Source organism: Aricia agestis, chromosome 2 (genome assembly GCF_905147365.1).
Source record: "Aricia agestis chromosome 2, ilAriAges1.1, whole genome shotgun sequence".
In the NCBI taxonomy this organism is placed as follows: Eukaryota; Metazoa; Arthropoda; class Insecta; order Lepidoptera; family Lycaenidae; genus Aricia; species Aricia agestis.
Window position 1 is genome coordinate 2329372 of NC_056407.1, and position 26127 is coordinate 2355498.

At 39.2% G+C, this 26127-nt stretch overlaps 2 protein-coding genes across 4 annotated transcripts; one reads left to right on the top strand and one right to left on the bottom strand.

Moving 5' to 3' along the window:
• Window positions 1–487: 487 nt before the first annotated feature.
• On the bottom strand, window positions 488–5130 carry LOC121739636 (origin recognition complex subunit 4). Its single transcript, XM_042132144.1, has 7 exons — window positions 4910–5130; window positions 4566–4691; window positions 4095–4317; window positions 2640–2864; window positions 2004–2236; window positions 1391–1599; window positions 488–819 (listed from the first exon to the last, which is right to left on the bottom strand). Exons 1-7 carry the CDS (start codon window positions 5087–5089, stop codon window positions 555–557), a joined length of 1461 nt encoding a protein of 486 aa, XP_041988078.1. The 5' UTR covers window positions 5090–5130; the 3' UTR covers window positions 488–554.
• A 1166-nt stretch (window positions 5131–6296) lies between these two features.
• On the top strand, window positions 6297–21385 carry LOC121739226 (synaptic vesicle glycoprotein 2A-like). 3 transcript variants are annotated; one of them, XM_042131598.1, is made up of 14 exons: window positions 6297–6571; window positions 6888–7035; window positions 7834–7979; window positions 9414–9559; window positions 10009–10156; window positions 10579–10741; window positions 11398–11613; window positions 12135–12255; window positions 12413–12544; window positions 13908–14000; window positions 14447–14727; window positions 19209–19411; window positions 19895–20051; window positions 20498–21385. In XM_042131598.1, exons 3-14 carry the CDS (start codon window positions 7871–7873, stop codon window positions 20643–20645), a joined length of 1917 nt encoding a protein of 638 aa, XP_041987532.1. In that variant the 5' UTR covers window positions 6297–6571; window positions 6888–7035; window positions 7834–7870; the 3' UTR covers window positions 20646–21385. The 3 variants fall into 3 exon arrangements, with proteins under 3 accessions (XP_041987532.1, XP_041987523.1, XP_041987515.1); XM_042131589.1 differs by lacking the exon at window positions 6888–7035; XM_042131581.1 differs by lacking the exons at window positions 6297–6571; window positions 6888–7035 and adding an exon at window positions 7085–7279.
• Window positions 21386–26127: the final 4742 nt, after the last annotated feature.

Below are 26127 nucleotides of genomic sequence, written 5' to 3' on the forward strand. Positions count from 1 at the left end.
GAAGTTATTGTTTGAAGACCCCTGTGGCTCAATTGGTTGAGTGTGTGGCAGCTCAAGCCGGGGGTCGCAGGTTCGAATCCCGCCTACGGAACAAAAAGTTTTCAATGTTTCCGGGTCTGGATGTGTATTAAATGTGTATGATATAATAAAAATCTTAAATATATGTGTAGTATAAAAGTATTAAATATATTACTGTCTGGTACCTGTAACACAAGTCCTTCAGGTACTTAGCACGGGGCCAGACTGACGTGGTGTGAAGCGTCCATAGATATTATTATTATTTTATGAATAATATTTTTATGTAAGCATATTTTTAAGTAAGTAGGTAATAAAATAATCAAGTGATGCATGTTTAAGAATAAAGATGTTACATAACATTATGAATTCATATTCAATTTCCGTAACTAAGGCGGAGCTATGTAAAATAGTATACTATATTACTATTAAAAAACGTTATTTACTTAAAATTGTTTTACTTAAACAAATAATAAATAGAAGAAAACTCGGACTTACTGACTCAAGTGTTGCCAGCACACACACTTATTTCTGGTTATTTATTCTATAGCATTGTTGAACCAGTGGCTTATTTCAGTTGGCAGAGCCTTGAAGCCTTTTAATGCTTCTTTTACATCTTCTGTGGGTACCGCCAGGGTATACAACTTGTATTCCTTCTGCACTGTACTAGTTGTGTCTGTGCCGTGCGAGTCAGATTTTACTGGCATGATGATTTCTAAGCTCTGCAGGTGCTCAAACGCTTTGAGAATCACTGGCCGCGGCACGGTTTGGGTCGACGAGTTGGTGTTGGCGAATTTTGTATACCTGAAATTTAATGTTGAAAAGTATAGATGCTAAGATGCCTATTTCTATTTCCAGAAATTATAGATTATGATATTACGGATATAAAAAAATAGGTAGACAGGTATTATAAATTGAATTTTTATTTCGTTTAGGGCCTGTTTCACCACTTCCTGATAAGTGACGAATAGGTTATAATATCCACCAATTAACTTGACAGATCAAGTATGGAGAATCTGTCAAATAAGTTGTGGATAGCCCATCCAGCACTTTATCAGGATGTGGTGAAACAGGCCCATCTTTCAATATTTAAAGCAACATTCACCATGGCAGCGACATTTGAACTTAAAAGTAATCAACTGTCTCATACAAAAATGCTAAGATATAAATGTGTAGAATGCTACAGATAATTTGAACCAATTTTATTGCAGTCTCTTGCAGTGCCGGTTTTAGCACTACCAGCGCCCTAGGCGGGATTTCTTCGGCGCCCAGGGTGCTGAAAAAATTGGCGCCCCTTTTGACAAGAGTAGCGATAGGACAATGTTAATATTTCTACATGGCTTGTGACCAGACTATAGCAGTAATAATAACTCACCTATGTAAAACCATTTCGAAGTTCATTGGCTGTCCATCGAAAATGTCTTGGCCGTGTATCATCGCGATGACCAAGCTCAACTCTAAGATAGAGAGTGACTGTAGCATCTTGACTCTCTGCTCCCCAGCAACGGTGTGGTCAACTATCGTAGTTATGCCTGACACATCTATGAAAGGCTTCTTTGGCGATAGCTTTGATACTAGCTGGAACTGAAAAAAAAAACATAATACTCATAGATACATATCTTTAGACTCAAATATTTACAATGTAAGGTTGATTTTAGTCTTCGCTGACACCAAGTGCAACATCGGATCTGATATGAATATGATAATAATTGCTCTTAATAATGTCTGCAATATTTTATTCATTTTGGTGTCAGCACCAATAGCTAGTCAGCAAGCATCCAGCACGATACTAAAATCAGCCAACAGTTTTATATGCCAACTCTACATTCAAGTAAAGTATGAAAATTTGACACAAGGCGAACAACAGAAATTCATATTTGGGCATAGTATTGTAGAAGTTTAGGCTCTGGATAATCATATGGGCAAATTTTTGTTGCAGCTAAATGTTTGGTTATTCCAAGTCTAGTCTAATAGTTAAAATAGCTTACTAGCACATCCTTAAATATTTGTTCATTGACTGTATAATAACAGAACTTCTCTAAAGCATCTACAACATGCTCATTTTCAACTAAGCTCTGTATATGAGCATTCCATTCTTCTATATAACTGGCGTCCAACTCTTGAAACTGTGTGGAGTCTATATTACATGTAGTGAATACTTCCTGTGGTATAGAATACTCTAATGTTTTGTCATTAACATCTGTATCCATGTCTTCAACAGCTGGAAGTATTATTTAAATTATTATTTGTTGTCAATTATAATAATCATTACATATTTAATATATTATATTCTAAATAGTACAAAAAATCTTCTAATATTATAAAAGTAACAGTCATTATAAAAGTATCTCAGCTAATTGTTTTAGCAATTAAACTTTGTGTGGAACACTTTGTCAATTTGGTCAACATCTGGTAGTACATACTAGACCACTAAATGTAAGTATGTACTATCAAGTTCTAGGCAGATGGCGGACCTAAGTAATTTAGTTGCGATATGTCTAACCCATCCGACCGATCACAGCTAACATTGAAATGACATAAGCCGAACAAACAACGTAGTTCTGTCAACTAGGAATCAATTTCCTCGGTGGTACTATTATACTAGGTACTAGACAAGTACATACCAACAGACTTCCTATTTTTTCTTTTTCTTGGGGACTTGACCTTTCTACTGGCAACACTAATTGGCATACTGAGGCACTGTACAAACACTTCTGTGCAAGTCTGTAATGGTGTTTTCTCCTCACCAGCTGGATGTTCATTGGGGAATATGAAGATGTGCCGATGTGAGAACCTGGACTTCACTCGTTTCTCTAACATTTCCATCACATCTATTCTGTTTGTTATACCTGGAAAATATTTTTTTTTTCAGTTTATAAAACACAAAAAAACAATCTTTGGGTAGTCTTAACCCTCCGTGCACCACGTGGGGTCTGACAAAAAAAAAAATTTTTTGGTACGTCTGGGGACGTACCAAAATTTTCATAACTTTTTTAATAATCGCGTGATTTTTTTGACGCTCTATGTAGCTGGGGTTAAGACATTGCCTTACCGTTCGGCGGCAGTAGTTTAGGATTTTCTTCACTAATGCAACGAACAGACGTACACAAAGTGTGTTGGGGTCCCACAAACCCCACGTTCAGGACGTCGTTAAAAAGTTGTATAGACAGAATATTGTGAAATGTGAAAAAATCTATTTTTCTCGCATATTTGAATTCATTTCGATTTAATAAGCATTTGTGGACAGGTTAATGAACAAATTAAGTATGACTTTCATAGAAGAAGATTTTAAAAATCGCAAAGATATAAACCATGGATACTAAGAGGTTATTGAAGCGGTTTCACCAATTTCTTGGCAAAGCAGCCCCTGGACCACCAGAAAAATTATCAAGATCAATGAAGAAGTATTCAGATTATATCAGGAAGATAAATTAAAAACTCAAATACGGTTGTGAGCACAATAAGAAACCTATTTGCTTACACATACCGTGCACACTTTCATTGTAAAAAATGTACTGATTTCAACTTGCCTGAATATCCTGCAGACTGATCATATTAAGTTAATATTATTAAATTTGTATTCCTTATATAGTTAGTTTTTAAATTTTAAAGCAGTACGGGAAATAAAAGGTAACTTTTCAATTGTGGGAGCTCACCAAAAAAGAGTCTATGGTTTTACTTGGTAAAAGATTACATTATTGGGATCATGTAATTAATGAACAACCCCTAAAACCCATCAACCCCCAAGTGGCAGCAAAATCTATTGTGTCTGCGATACCTATGATGAAGGTGTTAAGAAACACTAATGGATTTGATGCCTTTAACTTCAAGTCCATTACTAGTGGCATTCTAATACTCTACTAATTTTTTAACATTTTTGTACATCTCACTCTGGCAAATAAATTATTATTATTATTATTATTAACCCATCAATCCCCAAGTGACTGCCGCATAACAATTGACAATTGAAAACTATTGTGTCTGCTATACCCACGATTGAGGTGTTAACTCAATTAAGCTTAGCAGCTTTAATATTTGGACATGTTAATTGAATTACTTAAAAAAATGGAAAGCCATACCAAGAACACACATGGGTGCCTGCTTGCTGTGTGTGATATCAAACAGATTATACAGCAGAGTCTGTGTCCTGCCGCTGTGACAGAACATGTCAAACTCCTCCAATATAAACACCATGCTCTTGCATCTTCTGTCTGCACCGCTCATCAAGCAACTCAGAAGGAAACTGAGATTCTCCGCAAATGTTCCAAACACACGGTCACCAACAACATTTTCAAGCTGCATCTGAATATTGTAAATAAAAATACTTGTATTAGAAAGTAATAGAAAAGATTAGTTTAGCTGCAGTAAATACTCTCTAAACTACTTGAGTGAATTCAATGTAATTGTCTACATTTTGAGCACTAAAATGGCTATATTATATTACTTTTTATTCTTGTAAAATGTATGTAACATGGAGGTAAGTGCATCATTCATTATTTGCAATAAAGTGATAACTATTTTAAAACAATATTAAGTTTATGTAAAACTACCTGTGCTGTGATGGACTTAAGAGCTATTTTATCATCGTTGTGTATCAGGCCGTTCAACTTTACTAGTATAGCATCATTTACAAGATCAACCTCCTTTGAAACCTGGTTGAGGACTGAATTGAAGAGCTGTAAAAGAAATCAACAAAATATCTACAATTATACATGTAGTTACAAAAAACTTCAAGACCATTTATTTATCAAAATTTTGAGTAATTTGATTAATGTAACTAGGTTTTTGTCTAATTTATTGCTGGAACACTGTAGTTATAAGACTTTTTAGAGAACCATCGTGTAATATGAGTGAATTCGTTAAAGTAATTGATAATTATATTAAAAGACATTACTGTTGTTTTGCCGCATCCTCTTGGGCCAATAATGAGCGCCGAGTGAGATTCTCCATGTAATATTGTTTTTGTAATTATATCGTAAACATGTTTTCTTTCGGTATGATGATCTCGAAAAGTAATATTGTCTCCCAAAATTTTTATCTTCAAATATTTTCTTACAAGCTTTAACTGTTCCATTGAAAACGTAACAAAGGTTGTATGACGAATTATATAGTAGTTTTTCACAGATTACTAGTATATATTTGTAGTTTTTCAATACTTAAAATTCAATATTACGAAAATAAAAAACTATTGTACATAAATTTATTTTTATTTTTTTTCGCGCCAAATATGACATTATTTTTTTTTTATTTAAAAAAGACAAGGCATTTGTCAGTTGTCACAAAAATCTGTTGTCGCTGCGACATCTTTTGTTGGCCATGGCAGTTTTGACTTTTCGCACATACATACATGGACATTGGACATGCACATGGTGACATGGCTAATCAGATTTTTAATTACATGAATTATATTTTGTATCCACAAATAAACGGTATCCTAGGAACATAATGCTTACATAATATATCTCACAGTCACAGTCATTATAATATATAATGACTGTGAGATTACAGACTGCACGATCTATATTATTTTACATGGATCTTGCAGTCTGTAATCTTTTGTGAACCAATCCCAAACAATATTAATCTTCCTCTGATAACCTGACGAGTAACGAATATAATAAATAATAATATATTATTCGGACTTCGGAGCGAAAGCAACCCTGAACGGACTTTAGACTTTCTGTACAGCAGCAATGTTCTACTGCGCAATGCGTGAATTCCGTCAATCAATAATCACTGCTACACAAGGCATAATTGTTATGTCTTACAATATTATACATTTTAAGCATACCAAAATCAAAATTTGGTAAAAAAATTTGATTTCTAGTTAATATAATATGTTGAGTGCACTTTAATAATTTTTTCCCCCTAAAATAAAATATTATTAGCAGTTATTCTTAAGTAATAAAGTCAAAGCATTACCATTCGCTTTCATCGTAAGATGTATCGTCAGTAGTGCATACAGTTTGTGTTGCTAAAATACTACCCACGTTTATGCCTCTTTCTATCTCTATCATACCCGTTTAAATAGACGTATAGTATAGTAAGAGACACTTACTTGACCTTAAACTCTGCAGTTTCCATAATGCTAGAGGGATATTTACCTCGCAAAATTTCTTTAGAATGTTTTAGACATATTTGCAGTATTATATTGTTTTAATGCTGTGTTAATTTATAGAAAATTAAATTAAAGATATTTTAAAATGTTTTGCTTTCCTTAAAATGAAATTTCGATTCGGTTCTTTAAGAATTATTATAAGTTTTAAATTTCCTTATTCACAGTTACCTATGAAATAAAAATGACTTGGATTTCAGTTAATGGTTAAAAATTAAAATATTGTTTGGCAATGCGTGTTTGTGAAATGGTGCAGTGCAGGTGTTATATAGATTAATATTTTTCGCAAATTTGCACATATTACGAGCAATAAATCATCACAATGTAATTTGTACATTCTTAATTCTTATTTAGAATAATTACATGTAGTGAAGCTTTCAGTGTGCTGGATATGCAAAAACTGTTATAATAAATTATTGCTTATAGCTTATAATCTAAAGTGTAAGTACTAAGTAATAACATTAATTATTAAGACTAACAATAGTAATTATGTTAACATAATTAATGGTTTTCTTGCTTACTGCAATTTAAATACGTAGTCTTAAATACGTAGACAGAACACATGATGCATTCTCGATTTTTACAAAATATACGAATAGTTTTTAAAGAAAAGGGTGATAAGATAATGAAAATAATATTAAATAAATTATATTTTCGCACGCTTTTATATTAATGTAATAAATTTCTATTTATTATGAAGTCTATCCTATATTTATTTTCTAATTGTTTTTATTCTATTGTTATTTTCATAATGCAGTACCTACACGAATGCATAAAAAAATATGAGACCGAGCCCCGAGGAGGCAGTCTATTTTTGAATGATTCGAGTCCGGACTCATGAATCCGGAGCTGGAGACCGGAGACATCCCTATCCCTGACAATGTCAATTGACAGCTGACACTTCAGTTTGACATTTTAATTTTCAATTGTGTGATGGTGTGATGGCCTCGCTTACAACTCTACAAATATATACTAGTAATCTGTGCTTACAACTTAACAAGTTACAACGCTTTTGTCTGAACGTTAATTGTTTCTTGCATGTATATCTTTAATTTATGATAAAGTGCGTGTACAAATTGTATAATTACTGAAGAGATCAATGATTTGTGTCTTCCGTTTGATGTTAGTTTCACTATAATGCCATTAAAAGTACGTATCTATATAGTGGTAGTTTGTTTTCCGATGTACCCTGGTCTTGTGGTGGTCTTGTGTGACAATACGAGCTCGATAAAACAATAATTCATAAATAAGTTGTATTGTGTTGTGATTTGTGTTGTATTTTTTACATACGTTTTGCTAATTTGTTCAGTTTTGTGATAATATGATTCACTTTAAAATTAGTTCTTTTGTGTTGCGCTAAGGAGACGGTAGAATAAAGAACGCAGTTTACAGATTATCAGTTGTATGCTTAAAAGTAAGCTACAAATGTTTCATAATGTTGCCTTATCTCGGACCCTTTTCATTGATGTGCCATACAACACATACATAGCTCACTTCTCTGCTATCAGCTGTAAACAAAATGTAGCATTGTTCATGTATTGTTTATTTTTATAAGTTTATATGCAGCACACATGGTATTGATATAATTATGATATGATTTTTTGAAGAACATCTAACATTAACAAATTCTTGTAAGCACATCATTTGAGGAACCATTCCTTAAAGTAGAAATAAAAATTTTAATGCATATCATTTATTTGCAGATGGTTCGCTTTATAAGATTGCTTGGAAACATAAACCATGGAGGAGCAGGCGTGCTTGGTGCACACAGACTCTGAGAACTCGTCAAAGCTTGGCAGCTTTGGGTCTCTCTCTCACACTATGACTTACACAGAAGATAGGCTTACTGGTAAGTAAGATAGTCAATTTTTTAATTATGTGTCCCTATCTGCTAATATAATTATGTCTGTCTCTGCTAATAAACATCAATTCGGAAAAAGAACATCAGCTGTATAATCACTGTTATGCTTAAACATCCTTTTTTTTTTTAAATTAAATAAATGGGGCAAACAAGCAAACGGGTCACCTGATGGAAAGCAACTTCCGTCGCCCATAGGCACTCGCAGCATCAGAAGAGCTGCAGGTGTGTTGCCGGCCTTTTAAGAGGGAATAGGGCAAGGGTGGTCAACACGCGGCCCGCGAGCCACATGCGGCCCGCCGTCTGTTACCTTGCGGCCCGCGGAGCCGAGCACATTTTTTTAAAGTAAAAAAAGTACTAAAATAACCTTTTTCATACCTACTATAAATATTCTTTTACTTTTAAAATCAACACAATATGCTTTATCTACATAAAGTGGGGCTGACAATAAAATAACGTACTGAGCGCCCGCTAGCCGCGCAAACTTATCTACTTTTTGCCGAGAGGATGCGGCTGCCACGGGCTGCTGTGCGGCCCGGGGTAAAATTCTACTTCCGAATTTTGGCCCAAGTGTCGAAAAGGTTGGCCACCCTTGGAATAGGGTAATAGGGGTGGGTAGGGAAGAGAAAAGGGTAGGGGATTGGGCCTCCGGTAAACTCACTCACTCGGCGAAACACAGTGCAAGCGCTGTTTCACGCGTTTTTTCTGTGAGCCCATGGTATTTCTCCGGTCGAAGCGGCCCATTCGTGCCGAAGCATGTCTCTCCCCTCATAAGTCATAACTTCTTAAAATATCATCTGTCTTTTATCCTCAATTTAAAATCAACTTTCCTTAATCAGTGATACAAGAGTTGAAGTTTCACACAATAATATTGTTCTTTTATGATAACAATTGGACATAACAATGTAATTAAAAGATCCTTCCCGAGATTAATGATCCTTCCCGATCAATATTAAGTTATTACTTACTTGAAGTAACAGTGCAGTAATTGATGAGGAATTTCCATTATTGTTACCTTAAATAATTTTAATTTACTAATGTACCTCGTACATTTGAGTTCAATAATAAAGTAAATGTATTGGTTTAAGAATATTTGATGTATATCACTTTGTCTAGTCACTAGAATACAATAAAAAATCGAAAATCATCCTGCTTTATACCATAGAAAAAATATGACTGGGTTTAGTCATGTTAAATGTAACATGAGTGAAACCACAGTTGAATCATTAGTTGATTCTCTGATTTATTTTTATCTAATTATCTAATAACAGAAGTTGTAACTACTACTAGACTACAAGCTGTAATGATCAGATTGGGTGAGAAAATTTTTCTGTTCTGTACAGAGATGATTAGTTCTCTACTTCTCTATTAGTAGCCAACATAAAGAGATGTTACTTAATTAATTTATGCAACCTGTAAATGCAGGCGCGGAGGGTGCAGGGGAGCCCGGCCACGCAGTTACCATGGCAACCGCGCCGCCTGATCCCGCCGACGGCAATGAGAGCGGCGAGCTCCTCGACTACAACGACTCGAGCGTTCTAGAACAGTTCCATGAAGATGCGCTTAGACAGGTAAATGGAAAAGCCAGAAATGTTCAAACTCCACAGCTTAGAGCAGCTTAGGGACGGGTCGACGCGTATCGTGGACAAGAACCGGTACTGTTTGTCTGTAAGAAGCCTTAGAGTTATGGGCTAAGTCTACATTTGATATTATAACTGAAAACACCTAACACTTAGCCAACAAGTTTCTGCCACGCTGGTCTGGCAGTCATAAACGCAAACCGATTTGGCTAATTTTAGTCTCGGAATATTCGTGGAAGTCCAGGCAAGGTTTATATTAGGTAGTGATACGAAGTTCACAGGGTCAGATGACCTCACTTTGACCCATCTTTTATGATGGGACGTCATGAGTGACGTTTACTCCGCAATCACAACGATCGTGGTCGTCAAGTTGAACAGCTGCAGGGACATTTCAGCGTTTGATAGCATAGTGGCACGCACCCATAATATATTATTCCCAGGCGGGTTGCGGCGTCTCGCAGGCGCGCGTGCTTCTGGCGGTGGGGCTGGCGCTGGCGGGCTCGTCGCTGGAGCTGTCCGCCATACCGTTCGTGCTGCCCTCCGCAGAGATCGAGCTGTGCGTGCTGCCGCATCAGAAGAACTGGCTGGGTGGGTGAATGTTAGAGCTTCCAAACAACTGCGAATTCCCATCGCATCGCAAATATCTGCGACAAATCTCATATAAAAATTAACATTATGATACAATGCGATATGATTCGCAGTTTTGTGTGGCTATATCTAGAATCAAGAATGGTGTTTTTAAAGTTCTTCTTTTACTTGGTTATTATGGCCTGGGATAGTTGTATTAACTATAAACACTATTACATTCTATGTAGATCAAACTTGTCAATAGGTGGGCTTATTGCCTTGAAAATAGGACTTATAATTATATGAGTCTCTAGACTATGGCCCGTAAGACCAAATGTAGATGTGACAGACGTCTAACATTATTTTGTTGGTCTTATTGGTTGGTTGACGTTCGAATTACGAAAGTTAAACATATACAATTATATTATGTGTGTGTCTATCAGTGCTGATCTCCGTGGTGGGCTGCGGCCTGGGCGGCGTGGGCTGGGGCGCGCTGGGGGAGCGTGTCGGGCGGCGTCGCGCGCTGCTGTCCGCGCTCGCCGTCAACGCCGTCTTCGCCACCATCGCCGCCTTCATGCCGACGTATGGCACCTTTATGATGGCCAGGTATGTGCCACTCATAATCAGAGGCGGCGGATGGCGTGGGCGATGTGGGCCTCGGCTCACGGCCTCGCAGTCTAAAAAATCCTTGTAGTTAAAATTTATTGGATATACCAGTTTTGATTGAGACTCAAATTTAAATAAATAATCTGCCAAGTACGAGTCGGACTCGCGCACGAAGGGTTCCGTACGTTTGTACGTATAGAGAAAAAAATTGTGTTTTTTGTATGTTATCCCTTAATTATTTATTTTATTCTAATTTTATTATTAAATATTAAAGTACGAATATATTTAAATATATTGTGAATATTTCAAGTGTCTATATGTTGCCATTATGGATTACGAGCAAAAAAAGCCAAAAAAATCACGGTTGTTGTATCGGAGCCCCCCTTAAATATTAACTTTATTTTGTTTTCAGTATTTGTTGTTGTAGCGGCAACAGATATACATAATCTATGAAAATTTCCGAAAACTAGCTATAGCGGTTCTTGAGATACAGTCTGGAGACAGACAGACAGACGGACAGACATCGAAGTCTCAGTAATAGGGTCCCGTTTTTACCCCTTGGGTACGGAACCCTAAAAATCGGCATCAAAAATATCTCTAAAATGTCATCGAAATCGGTTTGAGCTTAAAATCATAACTGATGGACTGTTTCACAGATTCTGCTCGGCGCTCGGTTCGGGCGGCATAGCCCCTACGGGCTTCACCTACGCGGGGGAGTGTCTGTCGCGGGGACGAAGGGTGCTGCTAGCGGTGCTCCCGGGGGCGGCGGCGCTCGGAGCCCTGACGGCTGCGGGGCTCGCCAGTGCGATACTGCCTCCGACAGGCGCGGATACACTCATAGAGAACAAGGAGCACTTCAGCGCTTGGCACAGGTACTGGTTTCTGTCTTTCGAGATGAAAAGTATCCTATGTCCTTTGACCTTTCCCGGGACTCAAAGGTATATTTCCATACCAAATTTCGGCAAAATCGATTCAGCGGTTTAGGCGTGAAGAGGTAACAGACAGACACATTCTCGCATTTAGTTTTAGCACTTCAGCATATTAGTATAGATTTGCTTGTCCGGTTAGTTTTATGTTTGAAATTTATACAGATTATTTTTTTCTTAAGTAGAAATATTTAAAAATTTAATGTGTAAAATCTGCTGAGATGGTGTCCAATACAAAGAATGGTAATGAGAGTGAAAGAATCTGCGATTTCGAGTAATATTAGGCTTAAATATTACGCGAATGGTAATAAATTATACTCCTAATATCATTTGCTTAATCAGTACTTCCATTCAAAATTTTATCTGTTAGGAATCACTAACTAATCTAAGGAATCAGTCTATACGTATTTAATTCACGTAAATTGTTACGCCAGTTTTTTTGAGTATTAATAAACAATTTTTTTCAGATACCTCCTGTTATGCACGCTGCCTATCCTGGCTTCCCTGATCAGCCTGATCTGGACGCAGGAGTCCCCGCGCTACCTGCTCGACGTGGGCAGGGAAGTCGACGCCATGATGGTCTACCAAGTAAGATAACCTCTTAAAAATATTGGCAACAAAATATTAGTTTAACAGACTCAACATTGCTGCTATGAAATAGCATAACGAAGGAAAATACATGTTTATGGTGATTCAGATGGCGCTAGATGTTCACATCCTAATATGGTATTGTCAACTGTTACAGAGCATACACAGCAGCAACCAAGTCCGCATATGCGGCAAAGCGTCCGCCGACGATTACCGACTGGGCGAGCTGACGCTGCCGCCCAAGCGCCGCCCGCCCGCCCTACATCATGTGCGACACAGCGTCAAAATGGTGAGGAACACCCAACGGCTTATTTTTTTTGTCAACGAGTAAAGTGTTGCACATGATCAAAACATTGCTAATAGATGTTGCTGTATTTGTTTAATACATTGCAATATCCACTTAAGGCGCTGTGGTTGTTGCAACTACGTAAAATGGGTTTTTTAAAACACGTTTTTAGTAAAGGACATATCATAATTTAAGTATAAAATAAGTACCGTTTTTAAAATTGAGAAAATTTCCTATACGCAAAGGTATATCAGTACACAATTTGAAAAATTCTGCTCTATAGAAAAAATCTCAAAGATGACTGTTATAACGCTGTTTTTCATAATTAAATCATTTTATGGCTAAATTACACACTTTCTAGAATAAACAAAAAATGTAGTATATATGTCGTAACCTAACGTAAACGATTTGATATATTTGATTTGTGTAATACTAAAAACAAAAGGTTTTTGCTCCTATTTTCTATTATCAAGGCACCCGGCGAGCGTGTAACAGCCACTGTACAAGGCGCGCTGATATGAATGTTATTTTAATGTCCTTAACGTCGATATTCGTAAATGACAGACATCGACCTGCTTATTTTAGAGACTACTGGGCCTTAAACAAAATCTATAATAATGCTGTTGACAGCGTAGTTTACTTCTACGACACGATAAGTTTATAATTTTAATTTTGAATTATGAATAAGTTTAAGACACAACATGCCCTCTGATTCACGATGCGCAATTCGACTCGACGGAAACTTCACCGCGCGACACCCAAAAATGTCCGCCACGCTAAGCGTTGACCAATGATCACACGTAAAGTTTCCGCATTCGGGTCGAACGGGAATCTAGTAAGATTGAAAATAAGAACTAAAGTTTGTTTTAGGGTTCCGTACCCAAAGGGTTAAAACGGGACCCTATTCATGAGACTTCGATGTTTGTCTGTCTCCAGGCTGTATCTCAAGAACCGCTATAGCTAGAGTTCTGAAATTTTCACAGATTGTGTATATCTCTTGCCGCTATAACAGCAAATACTAAAAACAAAATAAAATAAATATTTAAAGGGGGCTCCCATACAACAAACGTGATTTTTTTTGCCTTTTTTGCTCGATATCAATAATGGCAAGGTAGGCATTTAATATTTTCACAAAGGCCTTAGTTATGTCTACTTCAATATTTAAGAATAATATTAAAATAAAATAAAAAAATAAGGGGGGCTCCCATAAAAAAAACACAATTTTGGTCTATGTTTGCTCTATAACAGTACGGAACCCATCGTGCGCGAGTCCGACTCGCACTTGGCCGATTTTTTATTATTAAAGTAATTTTTGACGTAGCAACAAGAATTGATTATATTTTTAACATTATTCTTCGTTTTTCAGTTCTGGCAGACGTTCTTCCAGCTTTTCGCGACCGCGTATCGAAACACTACGCTCTCTCTCGGCGGAACGCTGCTGTTCTTTATGGCGATACAAGTAAGCTGAATCAGCTGTTTCGGCTATAACTTACGGTCAATTTATACTGGCGCAGAGTCGAAACGCATTTTTAAAATCTCAGAAGTAATGTGTGCGTTACGCTCTGGAGTTAAGGTTCAATTTGTTATGTTCAGTTTCGGTAAATCGCTTCGATGCGCTTCGAATCTGCGCTAGTATAAAATGACACTTAATGACGCCTTGTCGTTTTAAATGCCTTTAAAGGAGAAAGTCGTATAGGACCAACAATTATACGGATATGAAAGACACAGTTGTTCTCCACATTCTATCTATTCACTAGCTATAGACATGCGCTAACGTCGAAACGTTAACCAATCAAAATATGATTTTGAATAGTCCTGACAAAAGATAAGAAACCGGTATATTATTACGTTCTTTACAACCTGACTGGTAATTTGAAATTGAACAAAACTACGTTACATTTCCAGTTCTACCTATCATCGTTCGTGCCCGCAACGATCGCGAGCGCCGAAGAGGTGCAGTTCGCGAGCGCGACGCGGACGGTTAGCTCGAGCGAACTTCAGTCCGAACTGTACACGGGCACGCTCGAGAACGTGCGCTACGACAACGTGACGTTCCGCGCGTGCACGTTCCGCGACATGCTGCTGTCGCACGTCGCCTTCACCAACTGCTCCTTCTACAACGTCGCCTTCTCCAACATCAAGAGTTCGTACACCAGCTTCGAGAACTCCCTGTTCGTTAATAGCACGTGAGTATTGCTGTCTCTTTCTAACGGACGCACCTTTAGCTTGCGTGAACTTCAGACAACGCGACGTTCCGCGACATGCTGCTGTCGCACGTCGCCTTCACCAACTGCTCCTTCTACAACGTCGCCTTCTCCAACATCAAGAGTTCGTACACCAGCTTCGAGAACTCCCTGTTCGTTAATAGCACGTGAGTATTGCTGTCTCTTTCTAACGGACGCACCTTTAGCTTGCGTGAACTTCAGACAACGCGACGTTCCGCGACATGCTGCTGTCGCACGTCGCCTTCACCAACTGCTCCTTCTACAACGTCGCCTTCTCCAACATCAAGAGTTCGTACACCAGCTTCGAGAACTCCCTGTTCGTTAATAGCACGTGAGTATTGCTGTCTCTTTCTAACGGACGCACCTTTAGCTTGCGTGAACTTCAGACAACGCGACGTTCCGCGACATGCTGCTGTCGCACGTCGCCTTCACCAACTGCTCCTTCTACAACGTCGCCTTCTCCAACATCAAGAGTTCGTACACCAGCTTCGAGAACTCCCTGTTCGTTAATAGCACGTGAGTATTGCTGTCTCTTTCTAACGGACGCACCTTTAGCTTGCGTGAACTTCAGACAACGCGACGTTCCGCGACATGCTGCTGTCGCACGTCGCCTTCACCAACTGCTCCTTCTACAACGTCGCCTTCTCCAACATCAAGAGTTCGTACACCAGCTTCGAGAACTCCCTGTTCGTTAATAGCACGTGAGTATTGCTGTCTCTTTCTAACGGACGCACCTTTAGCTTGCGTGAACTTCAGACAACGCGACGTTCCGCGACATGCTGCTGTCGCACGTCGCCTTCACCAACTGCTCCTTCTACAACGTCGCCTTCTCCAACATCAAGAGTTCGTACACCAGCTTCGAGAACTCCCTGTTCGTTAATAGCACGTGAGTATTGCTGTCTCTTTCTAACGGACGCACCTTTAGCTTGCGTGAACTTCAGACAACGCGACGTTCCGCGACATGCTGCTGTCGCACGTCGCCTTCACCAACTGCTCCTTCTACAACGTCGCCTTCTCCAACATCAAGAGTTCGTACACCAGCTTCGAGAACTCCCTGTTCGTTAATAGCACGTGAGTATTGCTGTCTCTTTCTAACGGACGCACCTTTAGCTTGCGTGAACTTCAGACAACGCGACGTTCCGCGACATGCTGCTGTCGCACGTCGCCTTCACCAACTGCTCCTTCTACAACGTCGCCTTCTCCAACATCAAGAGTTCGTACACCAGCTTCGAGAACTCCCTGTTCGTTAATAGCACGTGAGTATTGCTGTCTCTTTCTAACGGACGCACCTTTAGCTTGCGTGAACTTCAGACAACGCGACGTTCCGCGACATGCTGCTGTCGCACGTCGCCTTCACCAACTGCTCCTTCTACAACGTCGCCTTCTCCAACATCAAGAGTTCGTACACCAGCTTCGAGAACTCCCTGTTCGTTAATAGCACGTGAGTATTGCTGTCTCTTTCTAACGGACGCACCTTTAGCTTGCGTGAACTTCAGACAACGCGACGTTCCGCGACATGCTGCTGTCGCACGTCGCCTTCACCAACTGCTCCTTCTACAACGTCGCCTTCTCCAACATCAAGAGTTCGTACACCAGCTTCGAGAACTCCCTGTTCGTTAATAGCACGTGAGTATTGCTGTCTCTTTCTAACGGACGCACCTTTAGCTTGCGTGAACTTCAGACAACGCGACGTTCCGCGACATGCTGCTGTCGCACGTCGCCTTCACCAACTGCTCCTTCTACAACGTCGCCTTCTCCAACATCAAGAGTTCGTACACCAGCTTCGAGAACTCCCTGTTCGTTAATAGCACGTGAGTATTGCTGTCTCTTTCTAACGGACGCACCTTTAGCTTGCGTGAACTTCAGACAACGCGACGTTCCGCGACATGCTGCTGTCGCACGTCGCCTTCACCAACTGCTCCTTCTACAACGTCGCCTTCTCCAACATCAAGAGTTCGTACACCAGCTTCGAGAACTCCCTGTTCGTTAATAGCACGTGAGTATTGCTGTCTCTTTCTAACGGACGCACCTTTAGCTTGCGTGAACTTCAGACAACGCGACGTTCCGCGACATGCTGCTGTCGCACGTCGCCTTCACCAACTGCTCCTTCTACAACGTCGCCTTCTCCAACATCAAGAGTTCGTACACCAGCTTCGAGAACTCCCTGTTCGTTAATAGCACGTGAGTATTGCTGTCTCTTTCTAACGGACGCACCTTTAGCTTGCGTGAACTTCAGACAACGCGACGTTCCGCGACATGCTGCTGTCGCACGTCGCCTTCACCAACTGCTCCTTCTACAACGTCGCCTTCTCCAACATCAAGAGTTCGTACACCAGCTTCGAGAACTCCCTGTTCGTTAATAGCACGTGAGTATTGCTGTCTCTTTCTAACGGACGCACCTTTAGCTTGCGTGAACTTCAGACAACGCGACGTTCCGCGACATGCTGCTGTCGCACGTCGCCTTCACCAACTGCTCCTTCTACAACGTCGCCTTCTCCAACATCAAGAGTTCGTACACCAGCTTCGAGAACTCCCTGTTCGTTAATAGCACGTGAGTATTGCTGTCTCTTTCTAACGGACGCACCTTTAGCTTGCGTGAACTTCAGACAACGCGACGTTCCGCGACATGCTGCTGTCGCACGTCGCCTTCACCAACTGCTCCTTCTACAACGTCGCCTTCTCCAACATCAAGAGTTCGTACACCAGCTTCGAGAACTCCCTGTTCGTTAATAGCACGTGAGTATTGCTGTCTCTTTCTAACGGACGCACCTTTAGCTTGCGTGAACTTCAGACAACGCGACGTTCCGCGACATGCTGCTGTCGCACGTCGCCTTCACCAACTGCTCCTTCTACAACGTCGCCTTCTCCAACATCAAGAGTTCGTACACCAGCTTCGAGAACTCCCTGTTCGTTAATAGCACGTGAGTATTGCTGTCTCTTTCTAACGGACGCACCTTTAGCTTGCGTGAACTTCAGACAACGCGACGTTCCGCGACATGCTGCTGTCGCACGTCGCCTTCACCAACTGCTCCTTCTACAACGTCGCCTTCTCCAACATCAAGAGTTCGTACACCAGCTTCGAGAACTCCCTGTTCGTTAATAGCACGTGAGTATTGCTGTCTCTTTCTAACGGACGCACCTTTAGCTTGCGTGAACTTCAGACAACGCGACGTTCCGCGACATGCTGCTGTCGCACGTCGCCTTCACCAACTGCTCCTTCTACAACGTCGCCTTCTCCAACATCAAGAGTTCGTACACCAGCTTCGAGAACTCCCTGTTCGTTAATAGCACGTGAGTATTGCTGTCTCTTTCTAACGGACGCACCTTTAGCTTGCGTGAACTTCAGACAACGCGACGTTCCGCGACATGCTGCTGTCGCACGTCGCCTTCACCAACTGCTCCTTCTACAACGTCGCCTTCTCCAACATCAAGAACTCCTACACCAGCTTCTAGAACTCCCTGTTCGTTAATAGCACGTGAGTATTACTGTCTCTTTCTAACGCACATACCATCAGCTCGCGTGAGCTTCAGACAACGCGACTGCTGTCGCACAATTCGTATACCGCGAGTCTCCGATTTATTATATAACCGCTCACGACATCTTAAAATTTATATGAGGATCATATGTTAGACAAACTACTATCTACAATTACTAAAGTCAATGTAGTGTTAAAACGGTAAGATTCGATTCGAAATCGTTTGGCGAAAAAAAAATTACACCTTTGCAGTGGTATGGCGGCCATTGGGCGCTGTCGAAAAAGTATGGCAAGGTGATTTTCGTGAATGGCTACTCGACGATGATTAGCTATGCAAAAATTAGCCTGGTACAAATGGTTCAATTTTTTTATTAAAATTAACGTATTCGCGTCGGTATGGCGGGCTGTAAGCCGCACCCGACAAGTATGGCATTACGCTTTCGCCTACTTAGTTTTTTTCGACTATCTGAAAATACAAGCATTTTTGTGGAACAAATCGTTCGACACTCGTTATTTATCCGACACGTTCGATTAACGCCCACGCGTTTGGGCTGCCAGTGCGAGCGCTATGACCATCATTTTCCTTTTTGCCTTTACGTAATTATACCCCTGTAAAACCGCCATACTGGTACAAATGACCAAGAATTTTGTGTCAGTATCTCCAGGCCTAATAGGCTTTGAAAACACCGGACGTATGAATAAAGAATAGACCACGCGACAAAGGCTACTATTTTTCCAAAAAAAAAATGTACCGTATATTCCCGCGAAATTTGTTTTTAGCGCAAACGTGTCGCGGCAACAATCAATACTGATATTATAAATGCAAAAGTGTTTGTCTGTTACCTCCTTACGAACCAAACCAGTGAACCGATTTTGCTGAAATTTGGTATAGAGATACTCTGATTCCCGGCAAAGGAGTTGCGGGTGTTATCTACTGTTCTAATATAGTATCAATATCTTCAACAGTATAATCGACACGGACATGGAGGTGGGTAGCGAGCTGTCAGACTGCGTGCTGGTGAGCACCATCGTGCGCGGTATCCGTGGCGCGTGCGCCCGCCACGCCGACCTGCGGTCCGCGCTACGCGGCGCGCTCGCCGAACGCGTGTACGCCGCCAGCGCCGCGCTGCTCGCTGCGCCGCTCGCGCCGCCTGCTGCGCGATTGCTAGGTAATAAGTAATAACTATACAGTGTTTTGGGGCCACTGTCATTATTTCGAAACAGCATTACTTAAGCAAATAGGTTAGGTTAGGGGGGTAAGATTATAACGCACCATAACAAGAAGTTCAGACAAACGGTGATTACCTAATTCAATGTTATTTTCAAATTAATTGCGGTATACAGTTTATAAGCCTATAGAGTATGGATCATCAATTCGTCACTAGTTAAGAGGGCGAATAAAGCAAAAAATAAAACATAGTCCTTCCCTCTTCACACTTACTCCCGTCATTTATACGCCAACTGAAAAAGAACGACGCGGGATCGGCGCGAAAACTTTTTATCCAATTTTGCTTTGTATCAATCTGTTTACTATTTATTTGTTTCGTATAAGAACAGTCTACGGTCGGCTAATTCGTTTTTGTTCACAATTGACACGAATAATTACACATGATATTACAAACTACATACTATATTAAATATCTACGTTGCAGTGCTGCCATGCGCGCTGGGCGTGTTACTGGCGCCGGCGTTGCTGGTGCATGGCGAGACGGCGCTGTACGCGGTGGAGGCGGCGTACGCGTTACTCGCCACGCTCGTCTTCTACGCCGTAGCGGTCAAGATTATTGACCACTATCCTGCCAACTTGAGGTAAATAACAAACTTCTGTATAGTCGCGTTAAGGGTGCTCATCCACGTCCAATAATAATAAATAATAATTAATCGGTGACCGATTTTTGAAGGAGGAAAATAAAATATATTAATTGCAATATTACAACGCATAACAACATAAAAAGTCGATTGGAAATTAAATTAGAATTCAATTTTGCGGCCCAATTATTGATCGGTAAAAATATGATGTAGATTGTAGGCGAACAACCTAAGCGTGAAAATCTAGGAATATGTGCAATGACGCGCTCGCACCGACTATGGCTTTCTAAAATAGGTGGAATTATTTCTCTAAACGCGGATACGCTGTAAGAATAGATGAGTCTGTATTGTGGATCCATGCTGGAGTTCAAGCATGTTGATCAAACAGTACAAGAGAAAGTACGCGTCACCAAAACAATAGAATATTGACAATATTTTTTCCCCAGATGCACGGCTCATGGTCTCATGCTGTCGGTGACGTTCATGGGCGGCGCGGTGGTGAAGGGCGCGGGCGAGGGCGGGCCGGTGGTCAGCGGGCTGCTGTGCGCCGCCCTAGCCGCCGCCGCCGCCGCCCTAGCCGCGCGCCTGCGGTAGACAGAGACAGCTGTCGTCCGCGGTGCGAGTGAACGGGACGGCGATATACAGGCGAGGAGGAAACGTGCTTAATCTGACTGACTTGACGACATGAAATCATCGCACTCGACGCCAACCCAACTTACAGTATGACATTGAATTCTCAGCTTTATGTAGTTTGATTTAGGAGTTAATTTCCTAAGCAAACAACCAGTAGACGGCTAGTCGTCCACATGGTTTGAGTTGACAAATTCACTCTTATGTCCCTAACAATAAAGCGTACATTTCCATGCCATGCTGGGAGTTGGGTCGGCGTTGAGTCGGTGTAGTGTGCGATGACTTTTATTCGCCCACAATTTACGTGTATGAGCGAGAAAGCATTTTCGTTCGATGTCATTTCTTCGTGTAGATGAGTCGTTATTAGCTTACTCGCTCACGCGTTATATGCGTGAGCGAGAAAGGCATGTCGGCTCAAGATTATTACGATCGATGTTCCCTAAACGAGTTACAGTGTGAGAGAGAAAGCCATAAGTATGCATGTACCTTATGTGTAAAAGAGACGAATAGACTTGCGTATCTCGTTCTTTCATTATTTTGGTAAGAATGATAAATATCGTTATGCATAATATGTAAGAGATAGTATCTCTATATCATTTATTGGGTCTTCGTGCCATCGGTATAGGCGTAATGTAAGTCAACTAACGGAGGTTGTATTAGAAAATATTTGTGATAGACGGCAATATTGTGTTAAAATCAAATGTGGAATCGCAATACTTTTTACATAGTCAAAATATTTTGGATAAATGGATTCGTTTTAAGATTTTTAGTGCTGACTGTCCTTGCCACTAATGTTGAACTGTTGAACCAAAGACTTTGGGACTGACTACTAACTCATTTTTTATCGCGGTTTAGCACCTTTGGATATTTTTAGTACAGTCAATTTCGGCAGCTAATTACTTGTTTGTAAGTAACATTTCCGATTCTAAATTAATAGAAACCGCGGCAAAAACTTTGCAATTATTTATCCTGGCCAGGAATATCCAAACCTTGTCATGTTGCGAAAAAAAAGCCACAATATCTAAATGTCATTATTTAATGTGAAACATGTGTTTTAACCAATCACAACTAGGTTTTTTTGCCTGGTCAGACTTTAAATTCATAGACAACAACTTAAAGTACTAACTCTTTTAGTTTAAAATGCTACAATGAACGTGGACGGCGCGCTGCTGGTAAAGGACAACTGTCAAGAACATGTCAAAAATTGCGTTTTTGTATGATGGCAGCGTTAGTTCCTTTTTTCGCCACGTTCATTTAAAGCCTTGTCTAGCTCTACTTACGCGTTTACATAGAGGAAATAAGATTATTTTTGTAGACTTTTACAACTAAAATGGTCAAAAGTTTTATTATTAATATTTTAACAAAAACGCAAGGAGTCGAGTTCCTGTCAGTACTAACTAGTAACTACTAACATTACACTAATACTCAAAATCGCCATCTTTGTCCCGGAGAAAAAATAAGGTTCATAGTAACAGCTGTGAAAAACTGTTATTAGTTATTAAAAATTATAAAATATTGCGGAAATAATTATTAAGACACTAAGTTGCAAGTCATGAAAAGTGCATTTATATTCTTGAACCAAAATACAAAGGTTGCCTCAAAAATCAAAATGTTAAAGTGTTAACAGATTATGTAGCTTTGTAGTTTCTCAAAACTATTATTATTTTTAGTACATTTCGATACAATTATTCTTATATTCTTGGAAACCTTAAATTCACGGACTATTTAATATTTATAATATCATAAAGACGTACCTAATTTATTCTAAATTATTATCAAAATGATATAGATGGTCTGAGCGAGGCATATCTTTGTTTAAATTTCATATCGATCTCATTATAAGCTTTACGAAACGCATGCTCATGCATGCATGTATGCAGCATTACATGGCACATGCAATCACGCTCTTACTAATAAAAATATTAACATTGGATATGCGTTACAATGTTTTGTCCTTTGTGATAAGTAAGAAAAGTCACTTGGCAGAAAAGGCGAAAACGTTCTATAGTTTATATTCATTGTGTAACATTTTTATTAGTAAGGTGAACATTACGCATAAAACGCGTACTTTCGTGACGAATATCATACGTTTTAAACACATATCGTAACATTAATAAGCAAAACGGAATCAAGCAATGACTTTTTTATAAAAGTCTCCTTTGACTTATACATTAATGTGTATCTAAGCCGGCCCCTAGACGATCAATTGTATTGTGCAATATTACGCTTAAATTTGATTGAACAGTTTATTTGACAATTAGATTGTATGCGCGCGATGTTCAATATCAACCCTCGACGGTCAATAATATTACGCAATACGTGATATTGCGCAATAAAATTGCTCGTCTAGGGGCCCGCTAAGGTTCAGAGCCAGCCAATATTGTGTGAATTTGAAGCAGCTATGTATATTGAATGAAAAGATTTATTTATAACCGGATTCTGCTATTTGAACTCAACTTTAAAGCTTCGATATGGTTCCGATTGATTTGATTGATAATCATGGGCGTACCCAGGTTCTTGGGGGGGGGGGGGGGGGGGGGGGGGGGGGGTGTAGTACAAAATGGTATTCTCATTAAATGTGATACCTTATACACTTTAAAAGTCATTTCATGTTTGAAATGAGACTTTCTTGCTGTTTGATAAAATTAGGATTGGATTGAAGTCATATTAATTTGAAGTTGGATCCAACTAGCAGCATAGGGTTACAGTTTTATATACACACCTGTCTATACAAAACATATGGATTATACCATAGAAATGCTGGTTAGCTACCAGTGAAAGAAACCATATTATTTTAAAAATAACATTAGTTATATAATCTGTATATTTAGTAACGTGCTTTCTTGTAAAAGATACATGTAAGAGAGGTAGAATTAAAAGTGATTTTCGTATAGACTGCTTAATATAGTTAAATTTAAAAGACATTTTTATACGAATTAGGGTTTTTTTGCCATATCTTTTTGTATCTGTATGTGGTTTTATTTACGTTTAGACTAAATTATAATGGTTTCACTGTTTTATTTCTAACGAGCCCATGACAAATGCTTAATCACACGACCGCTATGTTAGTGTCGAAAATACAGTGGACGGAAACGAAAAATACCGCTGTTGAGTAGAGAATTATGTAGTTTATACCGGTGTATGTAGTAGTACCTAAAAGAAACGTAGCCCTGGATTTGAAGACAAAATCCAAGCGTCCTTCACAATAATCTTTGCATTTCATGGATCTTTATGGCCTCTGAATTGAAGGCTTAGGCCCAATTTCATCAACGTCTATTAGTGTTAACAGCTTGTTAAGATGTCATGTCTTCTCTTTTATTCATATGGAAAACGAAAGAGATGACGTAATACTAATTCGAGTGAAATTGAGGCCAAAGTCCTTGTACCGTAATTGTAATCCTAGGTTATCAGGACCATATTTGTGATCCTGTGATTTCAGGGAAAAATTCAGGGGTCATCTTTATGACCCTACGATTTTAGGGCAATATCTAAGGGCCAGCAGACTTTCGGAGCCCCTTTTTGTCTCGATCCGGGGCGATATATTGTGGACTGGGTCCTGTTATCTCCAGCGCTCGTGTGAATGCCGACTAGTAGGGGTGAATGTGTATGTAAAGTGAAATCATTGTGTATTCTCCATTCCCTTTGTTAGGACTGATATCACAGTATATTAAGATGTATAATCCTAGTCAATTTTTCTATGAAAATTGGTAAATGTCCTAGTGTATACGTCAATTGGTATGAAATGAATTTTGCGTTGATTGGCATGGGTTATTCTTGGGTAGAGAAGAGTATTTGAAGGTATACGGGCGCGGGTAGCCCTAAATTTTGTATGTGTTTATAGCGCCATCTATGGATTAAACTTGCAGTATAATGCGCATAGCAATAAGTTTAAAGTGCAACTCAGGATAATCTTTGTATGCCAAATGACACAAAGTTATGCTTAAACATTAGTTCTTCGCTATGCGAAGGGTTACTGTTGCAAATTTATAAACAATCAACGCAAAATTCCTTATTTATAACGAGGCTAGGCTAAATTGTGTAAGATTTATTTTTGTGTAGCGATTAATATTATGCATTCTGAAAAAAATATGTCATTTATTATTTCGTGATCTTTTTATTTATTTAAATTATTTTAAGTAACAATGAAATTATGAAAATAAATCGCTCAATGTGTTTGATTTCAAACTTATTTTCGGCCAAAATACTCAATACTTGACATATTTTGTCGGAATCTATATTAGAGTTTATTTTCCAATATTTTTATTACATATCGCAATATTAATTTACTAATAATCATACATATTTTTTATATTATATAATAATTAATGTAAGTAATCATGTTACTCTAATGATATATTCGGCTGGTTACGAGCAACTTTGGTAAGAGGTACAAGCTTTTTCTACCATCTAGAAGCCTTCAATTGGACTATGAAACTTGTGCTTAGTAAATTGTCAAAATAGCTTGCAGTCGACTATTGTATCTTTGGTGTTTCAAAATTTCATTACAAATCTTATATAGTCTGTCCAAAAACTGAAGAAATTAAAAAGTGGCAACATCGTAGTGTCATCCCTTTCAAAACAATCTAAGAAAAAAGGGATGACACTACGATGTTGCCACTTTTTAATTTCTTCACTTTTTGGACAGACTATACCTAGTCCATTAAATAGCAACAAAATAATAGTTTGATTATTGATACACCCAGATGGAAAGTTTTAACGTCTTTTATATGGCTTCAACTTATTACTTAATACTCGTCTATGCCATCTTTGTTTTGTGCCATCGCCAAGTTAGGAATTAAAATCAGCAGTGTTGCCATAGTGTAAATGTACGGATTCAATTTTTGGTAAATAAATTTTTGGCAGTAAGTTAACAGTTTGTTTTATTATTAATTTTAAAATTAGGTTCTCTATTAAGTAATTAATCGGTAGGTATTGTTTTTTAAATGTTTTTTTTATTTAATCAAAACAATGTTTATAAACAATAATAGTTTAATAAAGAAGTGTATAAAGTACTAAGTTCCAGTACTCCGCATGGGCGTATATAAGGGGCGTGTCCTGGGGGTCCGGACACCCCCCCCCCCATTACTATCCATCATACTTGTCGAATTTAGACAATAATGTATGTACCTCCCCGGTTAAAATCGGTGCGGTACATGTATGAAAAAAATATTTTTAATTTCCTAAACACGTTGCCTATTTGCTGCTTCAGGCGATTCCAACTCGCACTTGGCTTTTTTACGTTAGAGACCCCTATTATTAAAGCTATATATAGGCCCGTGGTGCTCCAAAATTAATAATGCGCATGCAAATCTTCGCTAATTGTAATCACGAAAACACCCGAATCTATGAAACATAAGAGCCCCAAACTATGCACTTGCATTTTGCTCCTTGTTCGAAAGAAATACGGTAGTAAATATCATAATATAATCGGTGGCTGTCGCCAATT